This window comes from Falco cherrug, chromosome 6 (genome assembly GCF_023634085.1).
Source record: "Falco cherrug isolate bFalChe1 chromosome 6, bFalChe1.pri, whole genome shotgun sequence".
Lineage (NCBI taxonomy): Eukaryota > Metazoa > Chordata > Aves > Falconiformes > Falconidae > Falco > Falco cherrug.
In genome coordinates this window covers 73,570,475-73,584,084 of record NC_073702.1, presented here as the reverse complement: position 1 = coordinate 73,584,084, position 13,610 = coordinate 73,570,475, and the positions used below count along the sequence as shown (strand labels likewise).

At 54.1% G+C, this 13,610-nt stretch overlaps 1 protein-coding gene across 4 annotated transcripts; it reads right to left on the bottom strand.

Annotated features, from left to right (window-relative positions):
• Positions 1-1,573: 1,573 nt before the first annotated feature.
• Positions 1,574-13,571, bottom strand: CTSB (cathepsin B). Of its 4 annotated transcripts, none has more exons than XM_055714554.1 (10): positions 13,473-13,571; positions 7,684-7,835; positions 7,048-7,133; positions 6,521-6,635; positions 6,150-6,268; positions 5,350-5,435; positions 4,500-4,646; positions 3,689-3,805; positions 3,014-3,142; positions 1,574-2,920 (listed from the first exon to the last, which is right to left on the bottom strand). In XM_055714554.1, exons 2-10 carry the CDS (start codon positions 7,807-7,809, stop codon positions 2,823-2,825), a joined length of 1,023 nt encoding a protein of 340 aa, XP_055570529.1. In that variant the 5' UTR covers positions 7,810-7,835; positions 13,473-13,571; the 3' UTR covers positions 1,574-2,822. The 4 variants fall into 4 exon arrangements, with proteins under 4 accessions (XP_055570529.1, XP_055570530.1, XP_055570531.1 ...); XM_055714555.1 differs by lacking the exon at positions 13,473-13,571 and adding an exon at positions 13,336-13,355; XM_055714556.1 differs by lacking the exon at positions 13,473-13,571 and adding an exon at positions 13,101-13,122.
• Positions 13,572-13,610: the final 39 nt, after the last annotated feature.

Here is a 13,610-nt window from a genome sequence, read left to right as displayed (position 1 = left end):
CCCTTTTAATGTTCAGTTCATAGGAGGTGGGATGCTCTCTCGACTTTAATGCACCCCCTGTTGAAAGCAGCCTGTTGCAGATCCCTGCCCTCCAGCACATGGCACCCTGTACTTGCAGAGCTTCATGCTTTCAGGGCTGGGAGGTGATTAAAATGAGAAGGGCTGCCGCATGGCCCTGAGCTAATCACCCCGTACCCGACCCAGGGTCTGGGCTCTGCACCACTTCTTCAGCCCAAGGGGGTGGGTGGCCATGGCAGGGCAGCACCACTGCAGCAGCGCCAGGTGCCTCTGCAAGGCCAGGAGAGCAAGGGTTTGCACCGTGCTGTCCCTCACGTGGTGCTTCTTGGGGGGCCTTGGCGTGTTGGTCACCCTGAAAAGGCAGCAGGGTGGGCTGGGAAGGCTTGAGCCACCGAGGGGGTGGCCAGGGCAGGTTTCCCTGGCCTACTTAGCTCCAGCTTGGGATGACACTTCGGGTTAGACTGACGTGCAAGCTGGAAGAGGTTTCTACTGTGCTAGACTTAACTTCAAGAGGAAACAACGCAGTAAAGGGAAGTCCTGTTTTGTTGGGGTGGGTATTTGTTTTCAGGGTCCCCACCCGCCCCTCCTCCAATGGTGCTTTTGCCTTTGCGAAGGGAAGGTCAGCCCATCTCCTGGTACGGGACAGAGCTGTCTGCCAGGTGCAGTTTGGTGGCCTTTGCAAGGCAAAGCCCCTGCAGCCAGGCTGTTACTGGAAGAAGGACCCCTACTCCACAAGTACCAATGTAGATAGTTTTAAGCTGTTGTTCAAAAGAAACTTGCGGTAGCTCTCTTTGTGCAGCTTCCTGTCTTGTTGAAATTAAAAGTTTTCTTTGGGGGGAAAAAAAAAAGAAAAAAGTGTTTGGTATGTTTATTTTTTTGTTAGCTGTCATTTCTTTTACACCAGTAATTCCTCACTATGCCCCAAGATATGAGCCCTCAGCTCAGATGAAATGCAGATGCGTCCTTGCCGCCACTCAGGGCATCACAGTAAAGCGCTGTGTGCCAGGCCTAAAAGAATTGTAACCAGGGTGAGAAAGAGCTAAAGGTTGGTAAATAAATTTTTAATGGCCCTTGCACTGCAGGCAGCAGGAGTGGTGGCACAGCCGGGGGCTGCAGGTGCCTTGGTACATCCGTCTCACCACGCACCCTCCATGCCAGCGTGCAGAGGTGCTGGGGGCAGCCCTGGCTGCACCCTCGCCCATGTTGAAGCACGTTCCCCTGACCAGTGGGCAATGCCCAGGGGCTGCTCAGGAGGCAGCACAAGCTGCAGGCAGTGGCTGCATCCATGCTGGCACCAGTACAGCCAGAGGGCAGGGCTGGGACTGACCACGCTGGCATGACAGAAGGGTCTCGCCTGCTTTCCACAATGCAGGGAACAGGAGAATGGTTTGAGGGGGTCTAAAGTCAACCAAGGGCCAGGAGACAAAGACATCGGAGAAATCATCTGACCACGCTGGCATGACAGAAGGGTCTCGCCTGGTTTCCACAATGCAGGGAACAGGAGAATGGTTTGAGGGGGTCTAAAGTCAACCAAGGGCCAGGAGACAAAGACATTGGAGAAATCATTTATTGGCACAGTTGTTCCAATCACATACACCACAGCTCTGTCTCACTGGTGTCTGAGTAAGCAGAGGTAAGGGGCTATTTTAAAGTGCAAGGGAGAGCCTGCTTCGCACATTTCAGGCATGTAGCCTCAGCTCAGCAATATACTTTGTGCTTTAAAATAATAATAAAAAAAAGCTCTTTTGCTATATTAGTGTTAACAAATCACGATTCCTCCTACATGGCTATTACATCTGCCCCCAGTAACAAAAATAAGGGGTTTTGTTCTTAATGCCTGTGGCTGAAGAAAAAAAAAAGGTTCAATTGTGTGCAATTTAGTGAGATACCTCCAAGCATCTGCATGAGCTCCCTGCAGCAAACATGGGGAACATCCCTCATCTCTGGTCAGTGTTCAGCACCCGCAGTCCCAAAGCATCACACCAATTTTGGGTGCAGCACCCCCACTGAGGTGTGACCTGCTGCACACCAACCTGCCCAGCCATGGCTGAAGGGTGGTTTGCTCTTTTCAGTGTGCTCCTAGATGCCTGCAAGACATTGGATCCAAGGCTCATGGACCTCCAGCCAGGCCCTTCCCTAGGATCGATAACCCCAAACTACAGCAGGAAAAAAAAAAACCCTAAACAAACAGCTGACGAACAAGTGGTTTAAAAAGCAGCCAAATGGATGGAGCAGAGCAAGCTACGCACAAAGGGCTTGTTGCGGGCAGGAAGGGGCCTTAACACAGCTCCAGGCAGAGCCAGCCCCTCATCAAGTTTGTCAGTATTTTGTCATTAATAGGTCTAAATTTAGCCAATTCAAGGCACACACTAACATATCGGGCACTAACAGACCAACCCAGCCAGGGGTACGCAAATCACCCCCACTATGGTTTCCCAGCAGGGTCCATCTCCACTGCCCCACCACATCCCTAGTACCAGCAAAACTACTGCTTCCTACCCTCCCGGTAACAGACCGGTCTGGAAAGGGTGCAGGCTAACCAACCGCCATGGTGCAAGAGGCCAGCAAGCCCTCCAGCAGTCCTTTGAGCATGGAATGCCCCACAGCTGTGACTCACCAGGAGCAGAGGGCTTGCAGGGAGCAGTTTCACTTCCAGCTCCGCCATACCATTAAAAAAAATAAAACATAAAAAGCTTTAATAAAGTAACCTCAACTACAGTCTCTTAGGAGAAAGGGGCTCCGCACCCAATCTGCTATCAGTTAAAAGCATTGGGGGCTCAGGATTATTTGTGGTTTGATCAAGGTTACATCTTCTTCCAGTATTGCTCCGTGCTGGGGATGCCAGCCACAATCTCAGACTCGATGCCACAGTGGTCCTCTCCTCGAAGGATTTTGAAGAAGCCTGGAAGCACAGCAAGAACAAAAATCAACCTCCCCATCGCACCAAGGAGAATGGGGAGGGGGTTCCCTCTGGCAGCCCCCAGGGGTACCTCACCATTGTCTCCCCAGTCGGTGTTCCAGGAGTTGGCAGCCAGCCAGTATGGAGTACCATTGTCCACCCCCCAGCCCAGGATCCGGATTGCATGGCCTCCAACCTGCTCGCCAGACACGTGCTGGTAGACACCTGCAAGGCAACAAGTCAACACATCAACAGGCGCTGTGTCTCCACACTTCAGAGCGCTGACAGCTCATGAGACGTTTGATATCAAAACTCAGAGACCAGCCGAGAAGGTGGCTTTGGTTAAATGCGGACCCGAAGCTTAGCGTAGAGTCTGGAGGAAGGACTGATGCCAAGCATCAGCTCAACATGCAGGACACCTAGAGACGCTCAGCAAGGGGCCCAAATACAGCACATACCAAGCAGTTCCAAACAGGGAATTAGGGTCCACACCAGGAGAGACATCTGCCAGGAGTTTACCTACAATACCAGCTGCTGTTCTCAGCTGCAGTTCTGGGGGTTCCCCACTGGGGCTTCCTCCCTGAGCCAGTCCAGAGCAGAAACCAATGGATACAGGAGATGGTATCTACCCACGTTCTTGCAACACCAGATACTCAAGCGTGAACTTGAAGTCTCCTTTCAGACTTGAGTAGCAGGACAAGGGCCACAAAAGACAGACCTATGGATGAAGCAGGGAACGGGGCTCCCTACAGCCTCAGTGCTGATGCTCACCAGACTTGTACATCAGGAAGTCCTCGTAGACAATAAAGGCTCCTTCCACTGGGCCATTCTTGTAGATCTCAGCCATGATTTCCTTCTCACTGTGAGGGACACCATAAGATGTGATGCCTGGGGAGGAAAAAAGTCCCACCATTAATACAGCATTGTCAGGCCACATGGGTCTTGGGACTTGCAGAGACTGCTCAGCATGTCCGTGCAAGAGGCCTTCTCCACTTAAAGGTTAAATTCAAACTCTAAGGTTCCAGAGGCACCGACACAGACAGGCAGGAAAAGTGGGCTCCAACCATCCTCTTCCAGAGGAAATGATTTAACCCGAGTCCTATTCTGTACCCGCAGACCTACTTCAGACAGCTTCACTGGGTATTTTTCTCCTTACACACCCTCACTTCCAAAAAACCCCAAACTACTCAAGGCTAAGACAAATCTCCAAGAAGCAGCCAGGTTATCCTACATGTATAGGGCTGGCTACCACTAAGGAATAAGGAGGTGACTTTGACAGCGTAATCCCACAGGGCTCAGCACCATGCCCTTCAACCCAGGCACGTGCACCACGAGGACTCAAGTCAGTTCCCGTCCCTGCCCCGCCCCCCCCCCGCCCCAACTCAGCTGGGTCTCAGCAAATACAAACTGTGCATCTGCCAGGCTTATCTTTCCTCCAGGACCACCCATCCCGAGGGCACGAAAATAACCACCATAAACCAGTTTAGGATGAGGTCCAACCCTGCCAAGCCCACCAAGCTACCACTAGGAGCAGCTCTGGAGCTGCTGTGCACTGAGCGGTGTTGGAGGCCACCTCCCTTACCGTAGTGCTTGTCCTCCTTGTATGAGGGCGAGTAGCCTGGTTCGCAGTGCCGGCTGCACCTGGGGGTTTCTCCCCCCTCCCCAGTGCACGGTGGCCGGGAGCCGTTGACATGGTGCTCACAGGGTGGGATGGAGTAGGGACGGCAGCCTGTTGAGGACAGAGGCAGCATGAACCGGCTGTCCCCAAGCACCCCTGTCTATCAGCCATGCTGGAGGAAGTACCATATGCTCCAAGAATGGGCACAACCTTTCTGACCCCAAAACCCCACATATCATGGGGTGCAAGCAAGAGCAGGTCCGTCACAGCCAGATGGCCAATCCTTGCATTGGCAATGAGTTTCCTTCTGGACCTGCTTCCCGCCATCTCCCCTCTTGACAAGGTGATGGAAAAGATGAAAACATGAACCAACTTATGGCCACACTAGGAGGAAGCAGAGGTTTCCAGTCTAGAAGTTGCTTTTTGACGGGGAAACACGCCAGGAAGACTCCTGCCCTCATCCAAAGTGTATTGAACTGGTCCAAAACCACCACCACCAAAATATTCACAGCCTGATTCATTCCTGCTACGGAAGCAGGTGCCTTGTGGGGTTGTTAAGTCAGGCTACTGTGCTCCCTTCCTGGATGGGTCTCCTGACTCTAGGTGGTCTTCAGGGGCCCTTGTCCTAAAGGGGTGACCAAAAGGAGCCATGGGGACAGGAGCAGCCAGCTGGGATAGCAGAAGTGTTTGAGCAGAGATCTGAAGGAAGGAGCAGCCACAAGGATGCAGACCAGAAGAGAAGCACCCTGAAGGACATGAAGCTGTAACAGAGATGCTCCTCTTTGCTTTCATAAGGGTACTGACCAGGACTTACCCACATGGGAATCATAGAGACCCCCAGACACGAGGCCCCTCTCTGTCCAGTACCTCCATGCGCCAGAGGGGTAACCACCATTGCACCTGAAGAAAGAAGCAGCAGTTCCAGCTCCAGCCTTCCCCCCTTTTGGGAGAAGAGGGGAAACGGAGCCATCATGGGATGGCTGAAGGGAAGCGTTCAGCATGTTGAACCTTTTTAAGCCTGTCCCTGCCTTCCCCAGGATTTCTAGGCCTCGAGACATCAAAGCCTCAGGGCAAGAAGGAGCTAAGAGCATCCATGCCTCCAAATCCCAAAGCAGTGGTGCTTCACCAGGTCCCTGGTCAGCCTCTGCCACCAGAGGCAGCAAAAGCCACACAACTTGGAGACACACACACCCCTACGCCCCCACCCCCCACCCCCATCCCCCACACCCATCCGCTCTCAACAACTGCAAAAGCCACAGGCAAAATTTGGCTTGTGCCTGAAAACCAAGGCATTGGGGCTATTAAAAGATCCTTCCTTTGGCTTAGGCTGCCGGCGACTCTGCATGGGAAAGCATCGTTATCTGCTTGCCCTCCATCCACCAGCCATCATCATCCACTGCTGCTGGGGCAAGACGTGGCCCTCAGGGACTTTCAGTCCACGCAGACAACTTTCTGTTCCCACCTAACCCCAGCAACTACAGCATAAACCACTGGTGGGGCTTCCTGTTCATTAGGGAGACTAGGAAAATGGGGCTGAAATGGTCAGCATCTTCAGGTTGTGGCCCCACTCCTCCCACCCACCTTTTAAGCGCACGAGAACCCAGAGCAGCTCACCCCATGCCGCACTCGAAGCCGCAGCATGACAGCAAGTCCTCCGCTGAGACCTCCACGCTCACCTTGGCGTTTGTGTGAACGCAGATTCTGTCTGAAATTGCTTCGACGGCACCAAAAGCCTGCAGGCAGCCCCAAAAACCCAAGGGAAGACCATTAGAGCCAGCCACGGGAGAGAAACCAGGCAAACTTCTGGCAATGAGTGCAGCAAGCACAAGCCTGGCTGGGAGAAGCCCACCCAGAAGAAGCTCAGACACTGCAGGACTTCCCGTGCCCCACCACCCCATTTATGTAATTCAGTCGCAAACTCAACAGCATGTTTTTGGTCCAGCAAACTCTGCATTGGCAGGACCTTAAGCCACCCATGCTCTTACCCAGCAAGAACCACAAGAGCCTTGGTCTCTTATCTCGTTGATGGTAGGACAGTTAGGCCACTGCGTCCGGGAGTCAAAGTTATCAGGCAGCTCCATATCTGCAGCAAAATCTACCCTGCAAGCGAGAACATAGAAGTCCTGTTATAGGAACACCAGAGTAACAGGACTGGGTGCACAAGACTCTCCAGCCTCCTCTGAAGGTGATCTGGAGGATAAGGGCTCTTGTTTGCTTACTGAAGTAGAATAAATACTTCAAGTCCTCAAACCAGGTAGGCAGCTCTACCAACGTTTTAAGTTTCAAGGAGTACAAATTACGTTATTGGTCAAGTATCTGGCATGACAGAGGATGGATGTTCCCCCCACACATGCATCTGTGCTTAATTCCATGCAAGATGTCCAACAAGCTGCACCCAGGGGAACCCTGCTCACATCTCCTCTGCCAGGTGAGATCCTCACCCACTCCAGACACACCAGAGGCATCCACACAAACTTTTACAGGGCCTTCATCTCCTTCTCCTGGCACTCACCTCTCAGGGAGCTTGGGCCCGCCCAGGAAGGTGCCGCAGAGCTTCTTCACGTAGCTCATGTCAGTGTTGCGGAAGTTGTGCCCTGCCTGGGAAGAGACACAGAGAAATAGGACATGACTCTTCACAGCCACCAAGTGCACTGCTGGGACCAGCTCCAGATCTCCCTCAAACCCAACCAGTGCCTGACCCTTGCTATAAAACCCAGGGGCCAAAGACCAAGCTACCTACAGACACAGAACACCTCCCTTTCCAGGATCAGTGCATCATGACCCATAATCTATGGTCCAGCTCTAGGCTTTGGTCACAGCAGCCTGGCCAAGGAGGGTTTGGCCAGTCACCAATACAGCTTGACACGTGCTGCTTGTTTCCAGCCTTCCACAGAGTCTTCTCCTCTTAGCATTGCTCCTACTCTTCAAATTCATCAGTGCTCTGCTCCAAAGAGGAGAAGCTCCACAGGTACTGCCACCACAAGAATCCCTGACAGCACCAACTCACCTAGGACAAGGCTGGTTTGAATGCAACCACCGTGGTGAGACTCCCAAATCTTGGCTCTTGAGTCCCACAGAGAGACTGTTGAGCGATGCATCCCAGAAAAAAAAAAAACCAAAAACCACCACAAAAAAACCCGGGACTTACCTTCCAAGTGGTATTGAGCTTGTTTATGTGGTTGACCAGGTCGTTGGAGAGAGGAGGGTAGTAAGGAATGCTGCGAGCATTGGCGAAGGCCACCAGGGCACACAGGATGGACACGGATGGCCACATTTTGGCTACAGAACAGGACACTCCACCTGCAGCCAGATATGGGCATCATTGGAAACCTTCCCAAGGCAGGCTCAGACTGCGAGCAAGGGCTTGGCAGAAGGACCGTCACAGTAACACGTGGGATGACAAACCACGTGGCTGCACGCAGTCTCTCCCAATCCCGATTTACTCCAAAGGTCAGGAGAGACACAGTACAGGACTCATAAACCCCCTCCTCCAGCTCAGAAGAAATCAGACAAGGCAACCCTGTTTCTTTACCACTGCAGGATTAGTAGCTGCAGGAAAATACCTTTTGAAGCAGATCCAAGGGATTTGGAGGGTATTAAAAGCTATGTTTACTTCCACAAAAACGGAGAATAAGGACTAGGACAAAGAATAAGTGACACCCCGCCTCCATGGCAAATGGCCGGCAGGACTGCAGGCCCGGGGACCAGCTAGCCCCTGCCCTAGTGCAGTCCTCTTCCCTTTGAAGGGATCATTCTAAACCACATTTTTGGACTTTATGGCCTCATTTTGGCTAGCCCGTTGCCCTGGGGACCTGACTGGGGTCACAGCCCTGGGGCAGGGACCCCCCCTGCCCATGCTGAGTGGGGTCTGCATGCACCGGGAGCTGCCCACAGCTGCTGCCTGCGCTCCCCTCCCACGGGGGCTTTTCATGGCAGAGGCTCTGAAGCCACATCCCTTCGCACAGGGCACCAGGAAAGTCCCATTCTGTGGAACAGAAACACAGGGGAAATCCAGGAGCACCTCAAGGGTGGGCCACAGCCTCTGGAATGCATCATCCAGCCCAGAGATCCTTGAATTTAACCCCCAATGCCAGCAGCCGCTGCTTCCTCCTCGCTGCTTCCTCCTCATCCCCACGCCTGACTCAGATGCACAGCAAGGCCACCAGCTGCTTGATCTCTGCAAACACACCAGGGCACCCTTCTCCTCCTGAAAAGCCCCCCAGCTCCCCTTCCACCACTGCCACGTCCATCCTGATGAGCTCCAAGCCTGGTGAGCGACCCAAGACCTCAGATACTCCACTACAGCCTGGACAGCAGAGATATTCAGGCTTTAATTCCTACTCATCTGAGCGAGCTGAATGTGTCATCGCCTTTGCAAGCCTGGGCTTAAACCCTTCTGGGCAAATACGCCCCAGCAGCCGGGCAGGCAGCTCTTGCCAGCAGCTCCTCATCCCTGTGGCACCAGAGCTTACCGAGCTGCCGCAGGGGATGGGGAGACACACACGCATCTCCATGCAGCCTGCCTCCACCCACTCGCAGCCAAGTTTAGCCTTTACAGAGAAGAAAACCCAGCAGGAGTGTCCTACTTTCTGCCAGCGACAAGCCCAGGCAGCTGCAGCTAACTGTATAAAGGGGCTTGGGTTTTTTCCTTTCCCCCTCCTCCTTCCACCATTTATTTATTTCTCCCCCCACTCTGCGCTTTCAGCAGGATGCTCAGCCCAAAAGCCAGTTGAGTTTCAGCAGCACATGGGTCCTCCTACCCCTAAATCTCACCTCTTCAAAAGGGTTTCATATGTATTTGCATACTTGGAAGCTTCTCGTGGATAAGGGACTCGCTAGCATTGCTGGTGTCCCCACCATGCTCCACTGCTTATGCAGCAGGAAGCAGGTTACACTCAGAAAAACAAATATATATTTCTAAGGCTACTGTGATTTTTTACCTTGTGCCCCTTCAACATGGCCACAGAAGCCTGCAGGTGGCCAGCCTGTGCTGAAGCACCTTGTCTAATGAAAAAATCTTAGAAAAACCCGAAACACCAACAAAACAAAAATCACAAACAAACAAACAAAAAACCTGAAAAACTTCTGTACTCCCTGCAGGCAATTTCCTACTTTCTGTAGCACAGAAGGGAGGCATTTCTGAGGCCTGAAGCCACCTGATACACTTTTGTTTTCAGCAGGATGCTTGTCAATTCGCTGACATGCTGAACCCCATGCTGCAAAGCCTCCTGCATCACACTGCTGCTTGTGCCAAGCTCTTGATGGACAGACACAGGAGATCTCACAGCTTCAGGTTACCAGGACCACACCAGCTGCAGACTGCAAGCTCTGGGCAACCCGAGACCAACATGAAAAAAGATATGAGGAGGTTTCCCCTCCAACGGGTGCTCGCCTTTTAAGCTCTGCACGCCATGGCTGGCTGCCAGCAGACCCAGCAGAAACAGAGAGACCTCACCCAGCACAACTCAAAACACCCGGGGAGCCAGTCGGGTTTTCCAGCTAACGAGCCTCTTGCCAAGTCTCCTACAGGCACGAAGCCTCCCCACGGGCCACGGGAGAGCTGGGGTGGTTCAGCCTGGAGAACAGAAGGCTCTGGGGTGACCTTACTGCAGCCTTTCGTTACCTAAAGGGGGCTTGTAAAAAAAACGGGGATGGATTTTTTAGTAGGGCCTGTAGTGATTGGACAAGGCGGAATGGTTTTCAACTGGAAGAGGGGCGATACAGACTAGATATAAGGAAGAAATTCCTGATGATGAGGGTGGTGAGACACTGGCAGAGGTTGCCCAGAGAGGCGGTAGATGCCCCTTCCCTGGGACCACTCAAGGCCAAGTTGGACGGGGCTGAGCAATCTCATCTACTTGAAGATGTCCCTGCAGGGGGGTTGGACTAGACTGGCCTTTAACCTCCCATCCCAAACCTTTCTGTGATTCTATGAAGTCTCCTGTGGCCACAGCGTCTCAGCGGGGAGCTGATGCTCTCAGCTGGATGGCACAGAGCTTCCCAAGATCTGGGTGGAGAAGGAAGGGGAAATCCTTCATCTCATATGATTTCTTCCTCCCTACCCACCCACACCCCCAGCTTGAGCAAGCCCCCAGTGTACTGTAAATCTATCTGTAGAGAACGTAGGCATGGGACTCACAGGCCAACGTCCACCGACAGCAAGTCACATGCAGCCAGAGACAAAGCAGCCCCAGAGGCAATGCAGCAAGTTAAGAAAAAGCTGCTGGTTTCCACCATCACCCCCTTTTCCCCACAGATACTAGCAGCAAGACACTTCCTATGTCAGTGTTATCACGTGTGTTTCCCCCACCACCGCTATCTCCTCCACACACACCTTCCCCTCCCCACACCCACAGCTGTTTTAAATGTCACCAAAAGAGCAGCACCAAAACCAAACTTGTGTAACACCTGCTGCATCCAACAGAGATCTGCTCTTCTTTCCGCACAGTGAACAGGCCAGGGGAGTTTCTCCAGCACCCCCAGGAGAACCCTTCCCTTTGCACCCCCCATGCCTCTGGAGGTCCCTTGCAGCTTCAGCATGACCCTGGCAAAGGCTGTTGTCATGGGTCACATCCCACTACAGCTTAGTAGCTTGGAAACAGAAGCAAAGCATGGCTGTCGGACTTAAAGACACTGCAGCTTTGCCCCAGTGAATTCTCCAGATGGCAGGAGGATGCTTGAGGCTTGCAAAGAGCCCGCCCAAGCTGCTGCACCTCCTACAGGGCTGCAGACCTGGGAGCTGAAAACAAGTTCCCTGCCCCCTGCTTTGGGATGCAAAGTAGCTGGGGTAATGCAATTTCTTGAAGGATGAGCAAGAAGGAACTGCAGAAAGCTGCTATCTATCCATCAGTACAGCTGACCCTGGGCAAGACTGGCAATTCAGCCGGCTTGGTTGCTTAAAAAGAGGGCATTTGGGCCACTTGAGTGCAGCCCTTGAGCCCCCCCCCCCCTCCAGCCAGTGAAGAGGAAGCACTGAGACTGCAGACCCTCCAACACGAGCTGCTCAGAGCAGCTGCAGCGTGCAAGAGAGAGGAGCACCTGAAGCGAGATGGCCATGGCTGGTGCTGCACCACCCACCCGCACTCCCTCTTCACTGCAGCTCTGCCTGCAGGGACACAGGGAGGAGGGAAGGTGACATCACCCAGATGCCTTCTCCATCCCTCCCGACGAAGAGATCTTGGACTCAGCTGCAGTTCCCTGCCTGCTTTCCCAGGGATGGAGCTCCAACTATTTGGACCACATTATGCCGGGGATCAGCAGGGTCCCACAGCCTCCTCCCAGCCAGCACCCAAGGGAGATGCAGAGTGCCGGCAACACCAAAGCCCTCTGTGGTTCACCGCTGCGGAGTCCCACCACGAAGACTTTCTTCACATCACCCAGAAATCAAAGCTCACAACACCCATTTAGCTGGGCATTTCTTTGCACAGTCAAAACCAGCCAACCCAAACCCCAAACAGGCTAGTCAAAGCCCAGCTCAAATGACTCAGTTCAGGCAGGTCAGGCCATGAGATAAGTCACAGCCCTGAAGCACCTCAGCTCCTCCAGTGTCTGGGCCAAACCCCTCCAGGCACAGAGGCACCCCCACACCCTTTTCCAAGGCTTTAAGGATGATCACGGCTGTCCCCACCCCCACAGCTACAACACCCCCACCCCTGCAGGGTCAGAGGTACTCAGCAAAGCTCAAGTCATGTGTCCTCCTTCAGCAAGCAGCCCTTTACCGAAACCCAGCTTTGTCCTTTGTTCTGGCTGCCAGTATTTGTGTGTGACTCTAAGCCACAATAAAGCAAGCCTACAAACAACACCATCCAGCTCAGCTGGCTGCGCTGCCAGGTTAGCTTGGGCACACCAAACTCATGGCCTGGTGACTTCATTACAGCTATTGCTGCATTATCAAAGCTTGATTTTTTTGTCTTAAAAGAAGAAAAAGCATGAGTCACTCTGCCCCATACCCATTCCTTTCCAGGAAAGCCGAATCGCTAGCAGATTAGGTATCTGACAAAATAAATACATCCTGAGGCAAGTTGTGGTGCTCGCATCTACAGCTTATGTTCACAGAAAGCGCAAGATTCCTCCCAAATGGAGCTGCACTTAAATTTTTTTTCTTCCTCTCTCTCTCTCTCCTCCTTACAGGCCCATCCATAAACCTGAGTCTTGCACAAGCCCTCAGCTGCTGTAGCAGACACCCCGCAACCCCAACTTTGCAGCCTGGGGGTAAACACAAGAAGGAGGCGATCTTTGCTGCATCCTGCCTGCAGCGCAGCCTGGGCCGATCCACGGTGTGCCAGATGGGTGCAAGGCAGCACCCACCTAGAGCCGTCTCCAAGCTGTGGTCCTGGTGCCAGACCCAAGCTCGGCCGCACATCACGGGATGTTCCCAGAAGCACTTCAGTGGGTGCCAAACCGGCCTCCTTTGCGTCAGGGCTGGGACTGAGGTTTGGTTGGGGGTTTTTTCCCTATCTTCATTACAAAAACAAGAGTCCCTCCCTCCTCCCGACATTTTTACAAGGTTTGCTGGTTTTGAGGCGCACTGAGGGTTAATGGCATTTTCCCTGCAACAAACCTCACCCCTGAGCTGCAGAGCATCCCTCCTGGATCCGCCACGGCCAAAAATACCCTGAAACGCCGCTGGGAAACTGGGGAGACGCTGCTGCCCCCCCAAGGGCCGCTCCGCAACATCCCCCGGGCGCGGGGCTCGCCCCGCTCCGCTGCTCCCCGCCCCACGGAGGCAGTGGATGGGGATACCCCATCCCTGCCCCCCCCCCGCCTGTCCCCCGCGCGGCGCGGCATCCCTACCCCTTACCTGCCCCCGCCGCAGCGCCCGCACCCCCGCCCCGCCGCGCGCCTTATGCCCGGCCCGGCTCGGCCCCCGCCGGGTCCCCCCGCCCCCCCCGGGCCCCCCCCCCCGCCGGGTCCCCCCGCGCCCCCGCCGGGTCTCACCGCCCCGCACGGCGCCGCGCTCCCTCGGCGGCCGCGGAAGGGGCAGCTCCCGGCGGCTGAGTCACCCCGGCCCGCCCCCAGCGTGACTGCATCCTGCCCGCAGCCTGCCCGCCCCCCGCCGCCCGCTCCCCGCCCCCA

What these genes read in the sequence shown, in the direction of transcription:
- CTSB (XM_055714554.1), bottom strand. Translation starts at nt 7,809, where the DNA reads ATGTGGCCATCCGTGTCCATCCTGTGTGCCCTGGTGGCCTTCGCCAAT. An exon ending in AGCTCAATACCACTTGGAAG is followed by an intron (nt 7,134 to 7,683) that starts GTAAGTCCCGGG and finishes GTCTCTTCCCAG; the next exon opens with GCAGGGCACAACTTCCGCAA. An exon ending in CTTCCTGATGTACAAGTCTG is followed by an intron (nt 3,143 to 3,688) that starts GTGAGCATCAGC and finishes GTTGCCTTGCAG; the next exon opens with GTGTCTACCAGCACGTGTCT.